We start from the raw sequence: 14,474 nt of genomic DNA, 5'->3' as shown, positions 1-14,474 counted from the left end.
TTACTCTTCGTTTTGGATAGTCAGTTTCTTTGTTGTCCCTCTCTTAACATGTTAATAGAAAAAAGCCAGACACTTCAGGGGGAAAAACAAACAAACAAAAACAAAAAAAAAACCCAGACAAAAAAAAAACCCACATCCTAAACCCCTTCTGATATAAAGCCAATTTATATTATTTCAATTTTTTTTTTAAATTTCACTTCATGTTTAGTTTTAAATATTTTGCAGATTTTTGTTACAACTTCCCCAGTTACTCATTTTTTTTCTGCTGCTTCTATTTGACAAAATTATGGTTATATTCCCCCATGTGTCTAAAACAAACCTAACTGTTGTTGTGACAACTTTAAGCCTACTGAGCACATCTGGCCAAAATACCTGAGAGCTTCCAGTGACATGAAGAGTGAGAGTAGGGAACAATTTAGAGATTGTTTGAAGAACACAACTGGCCAGTTAAGTCCTTCGTCTTGCATAGGAAGCCACAGCATTGGCAACTTCCACATGCAGTCAAACCAGCTTACTTGCTGGCAGGCTCCTGGGGAGTTCAACAGGGGAAATGCGTTAGTTGACATGAACAACAAGTTTGCACTGCAAATACTGAAGATCAAAAGTTCATTTTTTTTTTATTGGCCATTAGAGGATTGCTGCCAGCCCTTGGAAATACTCATTTCTGTATTTTGAAGCATGTATATATCACAGGCCAACGCAGGGAAAAATAAAGCAATCCAAAACCAGCACAGTTGCAGGGGAATTGAGTCCCTAGCGTGTTCCCCAAAAGCCACAGGGTTGTCCAAGATTTAGGATTTTAGACTTACTCATCTAAGGGAAGACTCTTCTCACTTCCTCCCACTGCTGGAGCTGGTTTTTGATTAGTGAGCCAGGATTACCTTGGCAGAATCAACAAGGAAGACCTCATAGATGTTGTGCAAGTCCCAATACTCCAGTTTATTACTGGAAAGCCTGGCAATTTTTAAACTTCCTGGGTTTTTGGAGCTCATAGATGGTCCTGGACTGGTACGCAACCCCATACAGCAAATTTAAGCCTACTGGGAACAGCTGTGCTTTTAAGTATCTTCACAGATTCTTTAGAAACAACCCCTAATGTCCATGTCCCCGTGGATTACATGCTGAAAAACAGAGCTCTAGATCTATCCTGACCAGATGACTACAGTGTGAAACTTGAGCCATGTTCCTGTGAACCATAGCCAGAATGGACAGCAGAAATCATTAGCTTTCCACAGACCTTTCTGTCCTCTGAACTATTATGAGCTTGAAGTCCTCCAGCCTCGTATCTACTAATTTACTCTCATGTGCTCCACATGACTCTGTTAGAGTTTTACAAGAGGAGAAGGTGATGCAAAGTGGAAATACTGAATACACATACCTTCTCCCACTACAAACTGCCAAAATGTTTTTCCAACAGATTCTCCCCAGTCAGCATGACAATCAAAGAAAAAGGGAGATGCATATGGACAGGACACCAGAGAAGCTGGTCCAAGACACCAGAGAAGTTGGTCCAGGAGAAAAAAAAATTACTAATAGTCTGAATATTCTGAAAATACAGTCATTGCCATCACCACCAAAGGAAAGTTCACAGAACTAGCAAATCTTCACATTTAATTCCTTTGAAAACAAACTAATTCCGCCTCCTCCTCCACAGTGTATGATGCAGGCCTAAGAACAAAATAAAAGTTTCTCAACCCCAGTGGTTTCACACTGCCTAAGTTTTCTCTTATGCACACACCTGCCTGATGCAGGTGTGATTTCTATCCTGATCGCTATTGAAGTTTTGTGTTGTTACTTAGGAACATCCTTTCAGGTTCTGAGGTAAAAAACATCCAAGCATTCTCTCCAGAGTAACACCACTAGCCACGAGCAGCACACTGAAATGGCAATGCAAATAAAAAACCCAAAGCTAGGCAAGATTACCCCTCCCCAGGCTGCAGAGGCCACAAAGTAGTTAAACAGAGAAATCAGTTTTCCCTTTGGTCTAGTCCTTGCTTCTTCTAGATTTAAATGCACTAAAGGCGGCTGCAAAATTCACACATTGCAAACATGGTTTCCAAACTAACTGCTTCTTTCTGTTTGGGGATTTACATTTTAACACCATAAATTATGGGTTGGCAGGGAAGGACTGGAAGGAAAGATTTGCTTGTACACTGGATCTGTGGCTTCAGGGAAAAAAAAAAAAAGCTTTAATTTTTTTAACGTTATGAGACTTGCCTCGTCCAACTGTTGTATAAAACACACATGTACATACGCAGGGCTTTGGTAGTTAGCAGGACTGGATGTCCAATACCTATTCCTTTGAACAGTTCTATTAGTTCCCTGGAAGACAATAAGACTACTGGTTACAAAAAAAAATGTTCATAGTTTGGAAATCTTCCCAGTTGGATACCTCAAGGACCATGCACCATTCTTGCAAAACCCACACTCAGTAGAAAACAAACAAACAAACAAAAATCTTCAGCAATGTCATCCACATGGATCAACTTTGACAACCGAAGCAAAACTGTACACCGAGGAAGTGTAAAATAACTTTAGAAAGTTGCACGCAAACAGGCAACTTAGCATGCAGACAAAGGATGTTCCACTTCTCTGCAGAGGCAGCGGCACTGCTTGTTTAGTGGGTACTAGGCCCCCAGTCACAAGGACTCCGCTTCCCTCTCAGCCACTGGCCTGCTGCAGGACGTCAGACGAGTCCTTGTCTCCTCAACAGCCCAGGTGACCCAGGCACAGAGAGGAAATTCCTATACTAATTGACATAACAAGTGCAGAAGTTCAGTACAAGATAGATACTAATAGATCCGTCTACCGTCTCCTGAGGGAATCCAGCACTTAAAAAAAAAAAAAACCCCAAAACCATTTTCAAAGAAGAGTACACTCCTTCCCCAGAGGCTCATCACGTTCAGGCACACACAGTATGGGCTTTTCTGCACTTGCCGAGCACCTCACAAAAATCACCACAACCCATCCACCAAGACGCAGTGGTTTCCAAGCCTTTTATCTGCAGGCCTCAGAAGATTTTCCAGCAGAGACACAACTACTGGCTAGAGCGGTTAGGGTAGTAGATCCCAGTTTTATTTCCCAGATCTCTCAAAAGCAGTCAAAAGGCCACAAAGTGAGAAGCTGCGTAACCCTGCGTTTCTCGCAGTCTATTCCCACACAAGCCAAGTAACGCTCATCCTTGATGAATAAGTGATATTCAACGTGTTTCTTCTTCTGTTTTCACTTGAATTTTCACTGATTTTTTTTTTCCTCCAGTTACAGTAGAGACTCATATGAACCAGAAGCAACTTCTGGGCCTTGTCTAGCTGAGTTCTGAATATTTGCAAGGACATCCCAGCCTCCCTGGATAGTTCCAATGTTTGGCCACCCTAACGTTTAAAGGGTTTTTTTTTTTTCTAGTATCTCACTGGAATTTCCCCTGTTGCAGTTTGTGTCTGTTGCCTCCTGTCCTACTGCCGCGCACCTCCCGCAAGAGCCTGGCTGTGTCCTCTCCATACCCTCTCATCAGTTAACTGAAGACACAGGATAGTTTTCCCTTAAAGAAAAGCAACACACCCAGAGTTGTATTCCCAAAATGTTCATAAATCCACATATGGATTTTCAGCTTTTTTTTTTAATTATAAGCACTATATTTTTGTTTGCAACCCAACACTGTCTCTTACAGATTGCCCACTTGCAGCATGTACCACCAAAGGCTTACCCCAACAGACAACTAAGCACAGAGTAGCAAGTGTTTTAAAAACTCACACCACAAGTTATTCTGTAGTAATCCTCCCACACAGAGAAACCTTTCGTTTTTGTTCCTTATTTGAACTAGCCCCGCCAGCCTGAGGTACTTACATCACCTCACGATAAGCTCCGTTCCTCACAACTTCTCTGTTAAGCAGGGAAGCGACATGCAGCGATGTGGAAACTGGGCACCACGAAAAACCACGTGCAAACTTGTGGTCATGACCAGGATGAGGACCACAGGCCACAGCGCAAGACCTGCTACCTGCTCCGTCGGGGTGATGCGGGCTGCGTGGCAGGGCACCGGAGCCAGCTGAAGTCTTTGACTGCTGCTGCTCTCGCCCTACCAGCGCACTTCTCTCTCCAGAAGGAAAGCAGCCGCAGATGGATGGATGCTCGGTTCATAAAGTGGTTCAAAAAGTGTACGTGTTGGGGTTTTTTTTTTTTTTTGGGGGGGTGGCTGGTTTTGGGGGTTTTGTGATTGGTTTTTCGGTTGGTTTGTTGTTTGTTTTTTTTTTTTTTTTTAACAGCAGCATCCTCTGCCACGAGCCATCGGTAATCCCGCACCCCTCCCCCGGGCATGGCCGAGCCCCCGCGCCCACCGGAGAGGGGCGGGGAGGCGCTGACAGGGCCACCGCCCCCCAGCTCCCCCGCGGCGGGACCCGGGGGCCGCCCGCCCCTCCCCTCCGCTGCCGCCTCAGACCCGACCTGCCGGCGAGAGGTGTCAGACAAAGACCCGTCTCCGGACACCGATCTCTCTCGGGTCTGAGGAAGGGTCTCGGGGCGGGGGGGCTCCACCTTTCGCCAAAATCAACTTCTGAGAGGGCGCACTCCCCCCTCCCCGCCCCGCTCCCACGGCGCCGTCGGCCCTTCCCAACCTCAGTATCAGACCCTTCCCACCCCTCCCGGGCAGCCCCGGCCTCCCGCCGCCCCCCCACCCCTCAGGCCCCGCTCCTGCCGCCCGGGAAGCCGCCCCCCCCCCCCGCAACCCCGGCGCTGGAGGGAGGCCCCAGCCCAGCCGCCACGGGGGGCGAGGAGGAGCCGCAACAAGTCGCCGCCGCCGGCCGCCCTTACCCAGATAGTGCCGCAGGTCCAGCAGAAAGTGCGGGGGCCCCCCGTTGAGCTGGTAGAAGAGGGAGCCCAGGCAGAAGAGCAGCAGAGCGGCCATGCAGAAGCCGTAGTCGCGTAGCGAGAGGAAAGGCAGCAGCGAGAGGGGCCGCCGCCTCTTCCAGCCCCCGCCCTGGCCCGGGCCCGGGCCCCCTCCCGCCGCCGCCGCCGCTGCTGCTGCCGCCGCGGGGGGCCGGGCCGCCGGGCAGTCCCCGCCGCCGTGCTGCTGCTTCTTCTTCATCCTCCCCTTCGCCGCCGCCGGGTCACGCAGCCCGCCGGGAAAAGCGCATCCTCCATCCGCCTGCCCGGCTCCGGCTGCCCGCGGCGGTGAAAGTTCCCGGGAGCTCAGGGGACCCGTCCCGTCCCCATCGCCGGCCGCCTCCGGCCCCGCAGGCAGGCGAGAGTCCCCGGCGCTGCGGCGGCGGCTGCTGCGGAGCGCCGCTAAGGGGAGGGGAAGGAGGTGGTCACCATCCCGCTCCCCGGGGCTCCTCTCCTCCTCCTCCGTCGCCGCTCTCGCTCCCTCTCTCCGCTCGGCCTCTCGCTCCGGTGTCGGGTTACAGCCAGCGCTACTCCGCCACCGACCGCCTGCAACTCGCGGCCGACTCGTGCGCGCCGCCCGGCCCCGGCCCCGCCGCCCGCACGCCCCGGCCCGGCCCGCCCCGGCCCCGGCCCCGGCCCCGGCCCCCGGCCCCCGGTCCCCGCGACGCGCCCGTTGCCTCCGCGCGAGCGACCCCTGCGGGCGCCGCCGGGCGCCGCCGCCTCACCGACCCGGCTGGCGGCGGGTCCCGGCCCGCCTCACCCACCTGCCCCGGCCCGCCCCCGCCGCCGTCGGCTGCCCCTCGGGTTGCGGGGCCGGTACCTCGCGGGATAAGGGTTGTGACAGGGTTTCTCTCTGCCCTCGCAGCCGGCCCGGCGGGGAGCAGCGGTCGTGCCCGGGGCCCCCTGCCCGCCCCTCTCCCGCTGGGACGGGCCGCGGGACACCCCGCCGGGGCCCGGGCGAGGGGCCTCGTCCCAGCCGGCGGGTACCAGGGCCCACCCGTGCTGCGTTAGGGCTGCCGTATCTTTCCTCACAGTGATGATGGCAGCGGGAAGAAGGTTCAATATTAGGGCGATTTAGACGAGTAGCATCGTTGGTGGGGGAAGAGAGGGATCATTCTCCTGCTTGTGGCTTTGCTGGCATGATTAAAGTGGGGCTGTTGTCTACTGGGGACAAGGTTTTAGACAAGTACGGAAATTACCAAATTAAGATTGCTCGTGCAACCTTAATTTGACCCCCTTGCACATATGGCTTATGATACAGCCTCTAATTACTCAATTATGCTTATTTCTCCTAGAGAACTGCTTCCCACCGTGCATAGGGTGACTGGTGTTCGCTCAGCGCTGAGCTGTTTAATAGCTTCATCCTCTTTATACAACATATGTCCCCAATATGTCCTGCTGGCTTATTGGAGCTGTTCTTGTCCTTGGGCATTGTCTGAAGTAGAAATACGTTTCGTTCCCCCACGTGGCTGTGTTGCCAGCGCAGCAATGGAGGGAGGAGGGTTTGGGGTGGTATTGCCCGTTCACCGTTTTCGTTTTATGGACCTGGCTGGAAGTGGGGGAGGAGGGAGGGGTGCTTCCCTAAGATCCTGCTCATGGGATCACATGAAACTCTTCGTTTTCATTTCTAAGCAACAGCAAGTGCTATCCACTGTGGTTTGGGAGAAAAGCATGAAATCACGACCCAAGTGCAACTCGCCAGGTCAGAAATTAAAAAGAAATCATCCTCTTCCTTTTTGGGCTTAAAAAATGCATCCTGATTTAGGGGGCCTGACTCATAATCTTTGCGCACTTGCAGCTGGAAATTTGTCTCAGGGGACTGCATTCAGATGTTTTTGCCACTCACGCTGAAAGGCTTGGGGTAAGTGCCTGAATCTTACCTACACTACTGGCTTCGTTTTGTTGCTGGCCTCCGACAGCAAAGGGCATCTGCTGAAACAGGGAAATTAATCTTGCTGGTGTGGACAAGAGCACAAAGCCAGAATCTGACAACAAATAACTAATCCCATTGCATTCCTTGATAAAAAATATCCCCACCCTGGCTGAAAGAGCAGACCTTCTTAGCTAGTCTAGTTTGGAGAGGAATCTCCTGGTTTTAGTTACACAGTTCTGCGACATCACTGCACAGATCCTTCACAATCTTAGATGAAACCTGTAGCAAAGACAAAGTTAGGAACGACACCTCATTTTTGAAAAAGAGAAAAGTAATATGGCACAAAAAATAAGTCCACTTTGGGCTAGTGTTTAAGCACCAAAAAAAAACCCAACCCAAAAAAAGAGACAGCAAAAGGTAAATCTTTAGGAGCCCAGTTAACTTTAAATAGAAATATCCAACACCTTTCACCATGCAAAGTCATAACTCTAATTGCGTGATTAAACTAACACTTCTTAATTCTCATGAATGTTGCTTTGAAACACTTGGGAAGTATTGGAGGCTTACTTAACGTGTGCTGCTGGATGTTTTGTCTTGCACTGCTTCCGTGGATGTTTCGCACTGTTTTATATTCTTTTGAACGCTTCCGTACCTGCTGGCTTGTTTGAATGACCACACTGCAGATTTGTTTAATAGCGCCAGTTGCCGTCGCAGATGAGAAACGGGTAAGTACTTACACTGAATGTTTGAGAAAAATGGATGCTTTGACGAGAAGACAGACAACACCTGTAAGGTGAATCAATAAATCTTTATTTTTCTGGTTGCAAAGAATGTCTTTGATCTCTAGGGAGAGATTTATTTAAAAAAAAAAAAAAAGAAAAGATGGAAAAACAGACCAATCAATGGAGTAAAATGTAAGTGGGAAGACTGTACTGTTGAGAGTTCTTGCCGTATTTCTAATCACTAAGAGGGAAAAAATTATCTCATGAGGAAGAAGAAGTAGAAATCTTTGTTGCTGGAACATGTACTTAAATGTATAAATTAGCTGTAAAATTAGTTACTTTCACACCTACATTACGCTGTGAGTTAGAATGCCTAAATCAAACTAGGGCAATAAGCAGGAAAGTAAATACTATTTTGTGTTATAGCTTGATACAGTGCAACTGTTTTCCTATTTTTAATTCCCCTGTTACTCATCTACTTTAGTGAAAGCAGCATGATTTTGCATGCACAGCATAAAGCAATTAAAAGATACATCCATCCTTATTACGTTCCCATTCACACACACAAAAAAAAAACCCAAGAATCCAAAACACAAACCCCACATTAAAGGCACATGACAGTTGAAAAGCCAAGCGTTGACACTTTAGGGCGATCCAAAGGTAACATTTTTTCAGACAAACTTGTTTTGACTTGTAGAGGGTATGACTTACAATTCAGCCTTTAATTGCATGATGGTATTGTTTTGCTCAGAGGACCGCTGCCTTGTACAGTGCGTGGGGCAGACACTGTTCACTGTACGTGCAGCTTTTCAGTTTATTTTTAATCTCTTTGTTCGGCATATGTCCTCAGGCTTTGTTTAAAGCTATTTAAATCCTGCTTGTAATACGGAATTATTAACGTCATAGCAGGCTTTCCTACAGCATTCATTGTTACAGTACCTGGGCATACGATGGATGCTTGTGAATTACTTCCATGAGATGCAGCTAATGCCACCATTTTACTGATTGGGAAATGACACACAGAGAGATGAAGGTTAAATGTGTCTATTAATTTTGGTTGCCAGCCTTGAGGTGACTGGGGTCTGCCTTGGTGAAATAGTTAGCTTTACGCAGCACTTTGTATGTTGGAAGCATAGCTCCCTTTGACTTCAGATGCAGCTGTGAATGCTAACTACTTCTGCAAATCAGACCCCAGGCTCTCAAACCGAACACCAAGCATAAGAAGAGCACTCGGTGGCCACCTGTAGTTCAAGTAATCTGCCTGACATTGTATAGGAGTACTCTGGTGCTAGCAGACACAGAATCAATCATTTTCAGAGTGGTATTCACTGCAGCAGTTCTCATCCTCTGCTTGCCTTGTCCTTCTCTCACTCTTCTTTTTCCTCCTGACCTAGATGTAGTCTCAGCTCCAAGGTCTTTGTCCAAATCTGTTTCCTTCCCTGACCTCATCCAGTCTAGGTCCAGCTTTTGCTCAGACTGAACCCTGCTCCTGACTGCAGTGCTTGCAGCGAGAAGGACTTTGTGAGCACCAAGGTGCTTCCCCAGGGCTGGAAGAGGATGCTCCGCACGATCAAAGGAGCGGAGAACAGAGCTGCCAAAAATTTCAAAGTGGATCCATATTGGTGCTGGGCTAGAGATTCCTGGGCTGGTTCATAACTCCCAATGGATGGGTTCAGAAACAAGTTCAATGAGTGAGATAAAGAGTGTGTGGAGGTTATGCGTCGGGCAGTACTTGGCAGAGAAACTCATTCGGGCACATGGGAATAGCAAAACACACACACGCCTTAAAAACAAATGCCAGCGCTCCAAAAAACAGATGCACTATGATTTCCTGGTTTTGCAGTGGTAGAATTTTGTTTCTAACATAGGCAAAACATCTTTCCCTTATTCTTAGAAACATCTGAACACTGTTTGTTGAAATTTTCTAAATAAATTCTCTAAATAAATTCTCATGAAGCAAAATTCTCCAGCTGGGAATATTTCAGAACAGGCAGTTTGCAAAGGTCTAAGCAACTAGAAAGGGATAAGTTATAGCCTGGGGCCTAGTTTTCATGAGACAGTAAGGGCAGAGGAAAATTAGATACAAGTCTTCACTGAGTAAAGGTTTACTGGTATAACAGAGTAACACAATGTAATGTCATCGGAGAAGCACCCATGAAAGATGGCAGCTTTAGATTCCTCCAGCACTCTCTCTGATTCAGAAAGGGTTGAGAGCATAACAGAGCGATTGATGGCAACCGCACAGGCTTTATTTCGCTTTATTCAGCAACAGTTGATAATTTGATGGAGATCAAATAAGGCTGCACCATACGCTGTAGTTTCATGCATATAGAATTCTTGCAAGGTTCGTCTGCCTTGACTGAACCGGAATTGCAGCCCTGCGCTGGCTGGTTGTATTAATTTCTGTCCTTTCTGGAAGGTTCAGGAATATATCTCTGGGAAAAATATGACAGTAAATATCTGAAGACAGGGAAATGAGCTTGTGTGTCAGATGAATACAACTTACTGACACCCTGATGGAGCAGGTTCACTTCAGAAGAGGTATTTGTAATTTCTAATTGAAATGGTGTTTGAAATTACATGAGCATGTTCTACTGCCATCACTTGGAGAGTAATAGGATTTATCAAAAGGTATTTATATTAATCCCACGGCATTGCTGGCTGTCTCCGCCAAAGTGCTACTCACAGGGCTATCCTAACTCCTGATACCACTCTTTTTATTTGTTTGCTTAATTTTCTCAGAAAATGGGTAGCAAGGGAATTCAATCAGGACAGTTTCCTTTTTAATCAGCACACTTATCATTCAGAAGAGGCAACTGAAGCTGGAGGTACAAGAGGATGTTGTATAATATATGGTCCCGATCAATCTTTTCCTCTCCTAAGTATCCACTCAGCACCCCCTAAATGAGTTCCCTTTGACTTTGTGTCCTCTTGGTATTGATTTTCAAATAGCAGTCTAATTCCTGCATTTGTCTGCAGAAACTACTAATAGAAAGGGAGAAGCTGCAATGTGTAAACCTGAGTTTTCACACAGCAGACCCATAAAAGCTACACTTGTTTAGAGAGTTAACAGAGTAACACCGTATGATGTACTGGACAGATTTAGACATGTAAAGATGGAGACAGTCACATGGGGAAAATACAGTACTGGCGCTAATTAGGGACTAATTAAAGTAGATAGTTAGGCACTTATGCCTAAATCCAGGAAATGCAAAAACATATTAGAAACACGCAGCTACCTCCAAAATAGCTGGTGCATGCCTGCAACCCCACACAGACTGATGCCATTGTCCTAGCAGGGAGCAGCAGGGCTGGGTTAGCGCGGGGCAGAGAGCCATCCTGGCTTTGCAGTACCTTCGCCAATCCCAGAGCCATTTTACAGCTCCCCGTACTGCACCGCATGCCATAGCGTAGGGAAAAACTTTGGGGAGAAGTAAGCTGACGCACCAAGGGGTGCATTGGTGCTATAGCTGGGCAAGTCACAGGAGGATGAAACAGGCTTCGTCAGCCAAAGCCATCTAGTCTAGCCTATGAGAAACCCCAATCCACATCTCTGAAAGCACTCGTAAAATTCCTATTCCAACTCCTAGTATTCTGCTAATGCTGGCGCTGCTGTCTTATCAAATACGGCTGGCCTATAACCAAAGTCTCTCCTCCACAGGCAAGGGCTCCAGCCAGTGGGAGAAGATTCTCCAACTTGTCTGGGTTTTGGTTTTAGGGTTTTTTGGGGGGCGAGGGAAGGAAAGTGAGGAAGAAGGAAGACAAAAAGCCAGTGAAAATAAATTTAAAAAAGAACTGGGAGTCAGATTCATATGAGGGACTAGAAAGAAGTGGCACACCAAAGATCCTACACCTAGTGTGACATGTAAGGTGGAGAGGTGATCGGTACTTATAAGGGAGAAGGAGAAAACTCCTTCCTTCCTAGTGTGCTGGGGAAAACAGCACTTGATGTGGTGCATTTAATCCTTAGCAGCCTCAGGCTCTAGGTGGAATTTTCCAAAAGCAGCTGTCTGAACAGCGAGGGGCCTAAATCCCTCAGTAAATTTGGCCCTGTTTTTTCAGCTCATCTCTGATGCTAGATATGAAACAATTCACAAGCTGAAAGTTACTTTGCTGAATTATTCTTAGACAGATTACATGTAATAAAAGTATTTTCAGAAAAACTGTTTGTTCACTTATCAAAAAGCCAGCAAATGTCAGCTCTTTAGCGTGGATCCCTCACATGGTAAAGCAGTATTAAGCAAAAACAGTTATGCACTGGCTGCTTTTGTCTGATCTGACACAGGGGTGTCATTACATATATTAGGTCAAATTTTGGAAAAAGCAGTGTACAGAAAAGAGACTGACCTACGAGAGAAAGTTTACTGTAAAGTTGTAAATCGGGTCACTTCATCTCCACCGCCCCCCCCCACGAGTGGTGGCCCCATGGTGCATGTGCTGCATGACACTGCCTTTGCTCTTCCTTCAGCTACCGGTGCCCTCCTGCTTCCAGCCCCAAAGCAACAGTACACCACAGTTCAGATGGTACAAACTTTACTCCTGAGCTGCAGTAGAGGCAATGTCCTTCAGAACTATTTGCTGTATAGGTGACTTGGTGTTCTAGGCCCTCACTTTTATCAGCAAACTTTTAACTGTAGAGTGGTGATACATCGCTGTGAATGGAAACTGAGGGTCAAAATTTAAAAACCTCAAGCCGACAGACTAATATGTAAAGTGCTAGAACAATACCTGATAATTTTCCTCTCATATGGAGGACTGGAAGAGTGATGCACCAAAGGTGAAGACACTGCCCTGTATACAAGTATGCACTCACACGCATACGAGGTAGCTAGAGGTGTAAAACGCTGATTTACGCTAGTTCAGGCAGCTTATTGCAACAGCCCAGAGAGTTATTTTTCTAACTTAGTTTTGACTCATTTCCCAGACAGTTACATATGTAACTTTGGCTTCCTAGCCTTGACATATGCACATATAAACCTGCAAGTTTTTAAATTGTGTGTAAAGTTTCATTTTGATACTATACAGTCAGATTAGGAGTTTTATTCATTGCCAGCTTGCAGAATAACTGTGGGAAATACGGAACCTTTCTTTTAATTTTTTAATTCAGTAAATAATTCATTCTTGTTACTCTTGCAGTTTCATGTTGCTGTTAAAATGTGAAATATGCAAAGCAGCAATAGATCTGCATATTGCAAGCTATTTCCCCCCCCCCCACTTTTAAATTAGATTCTTTGGCAACAGTATTTCTGGAATGCAGTAAGCATTTCTTTTAAACATATACAAAATACATCTGAAACATAATGCCGATGAAAATGCCTGTTGAAAAAGTAGACTATATAAATCCTTTGTTTAGGACTTCTAAAGTGGAGCAATAAAAATCTATAAAATGAATGTAAAAAGATGCAATGCAATTAACATACCCATGAATGTTTACACATAAATAGCAGCCAAGCATTTGTAAGAGGAGAAAGAATGTCATTCATTTATAATTAATTAAGGCAAATAAATCAAAGGCTCCTTGCTCAATTTATTGAGTTTTACCCAACATCAGGGCTTCCTCTGGACCAATTTGATTTTTCTGCAGTCTTTGTCCAGGGCCACGTGACTGGAGCAAAACTATGAATTGCTTTAAGCACTCCCAGATGCTGGGGTTATCAGTCTTAGATCATACTATTTCCAATTCTCGTGGAAAAATAAAGGATATATTCTCGTTATACTGGGCCTTCAATGGAGTAATCTCCTGATTGAGACACTCGAGTTTAAAAGCCGGAGCAACAATTATGATCAACTGGCCTGGTTTCTGTTGCTTGATGAAATAAAAATTGACTCTGTTGTTGCTGCTGATATTATTTTGTCTCCACTATATTTTACTTTCTCTTCTCTTGCTGCTGCAGCCTTAGCTGTTTCAGTGGGACTGCGTGCGCACAGCTGGTTGAGCTAAGCCAGACTTTAACATCACACCTTGTAAAAGCAGCTCCTACTGCCCTTATGGGAGGCTCTTGCAAAAGATGTCACATTTTTCCTCCCTCTCTTTTTGTCTCAAATTAACGCAAGCAAGCTCAACCATATGCCATTTGCATTTAAGAAAAGAGTACACCGTGTCTTTTGAAGATCTGCTTAAAGCGTTCTTGCCTTTTCATTTTCAAACAGCATGAAGCAAAAAGGCTGTAGGTTTGTAACTTCATGAAAAGTGTTTGTTAATTTACTGTAAAATAAAGGTCATATTGCCTTCTCCTTAGCCTTGCCTTTTTATTTCACAACCACAATTAGCTATGGACAGAAGACTGTTGCAAAGACTGTGTGTGACAATCCCTGCTTACACCCTTAGATGAGTTACAGACTCCTTATATTTGTAGAATCTTATGTTGGCTGAAGGATGGGAATTGACAGATGTGCATCTTGGTAGGAAATCTCACCCCAAACTGCATAGCAGAAAGCCCCAAATACACACAGAGGTCATATGGTGTGTAAATCCCTCTTTGCTTTTGGATAGATAACAAGAAAAGGGTGGCAGGACAAGGCTATTGCTCCAAAATCTGCACATTGCACCAGCTGCATCTCCCTTCTTCTGGACCTCAGCCTAGGTGCTTTATGCCAAGCACAGCATGATGAAGATTATTCCTCATAATGTTCCTCAGGGACCATCTGTGTCTGATCTGAGGTCAGGAAAAAACTACAGCACTGGGCCGCAAGTGTATGAAATGCAAGTGCTGTGGAAGAAATTATGATACAGGGTCAAAAGTGTGATTCTCCCACTGAATTCAGAGATTTGATTAGCTCATTGGTCTCTGCAAGAGCTGAGTTTCACTCCAAGAGGATATTTTAACAATTACTTTAATTACTATTTGCTTGAGTGTTACACCATCAGTTATGGATCACAGCAATAAGAGGATAAACTGCACCTTTTATCCTTATTCAAGTTCCTCTTCCAAATGACAGCCTTGTCCCTCTAACTCTTCTCAAGATGGAAAGCTAAAACTTTCCCACTCTTCATTACTGCA

General features: G+C 46.1%; 1 protein-coding gene across 1 annotated transcript in view; it reads right to left on the bottom strand.

Moving 5' to 3' along the window:
* UST (uronyl 2-sulfotransferase) overlaps positions 1 to 5,410 on the bottom strand; it is a 165,870-nt gene extending 160,460 nt beyond the window's left edge. Inside the window, exon 1 of the mRNA XM_086745714.1 lies at positions 4,807 to 5,410. Within this exon, the coding sequence (XP_086601840.1) occupies positions 4,807 to 5,080 (274 nt within the window). The 5' untranslated portion in view covers positions 5,081 to 5,410. The remainder of the gene's footprint in view (positions 1 to 4,806) is intronic.
* Between the last annotated feature and the right edge of the window lie 9,064 nt (positions 5,411 to 14,474).

Source organism: Chlamydotis macqueenii, chromosome 3 (genome assembly GCF_036417535.1).
Source record: "Chlamydotis macqueenii isolate bChlMac1 chromosome 3, bChlMac1.mat, whole genome shotgun sequence".
Lineage (NCBI taxonomy): Eukaryota > Metazoa > Chordata > Aves > Otidiformes > Otididae > Chlamydotis > Chlamydotis macqueenii.
Note: the sequence above shows the minus strand (reverse complement) of the source record. Positions and strands in the feature narration are given on the sequence as shown.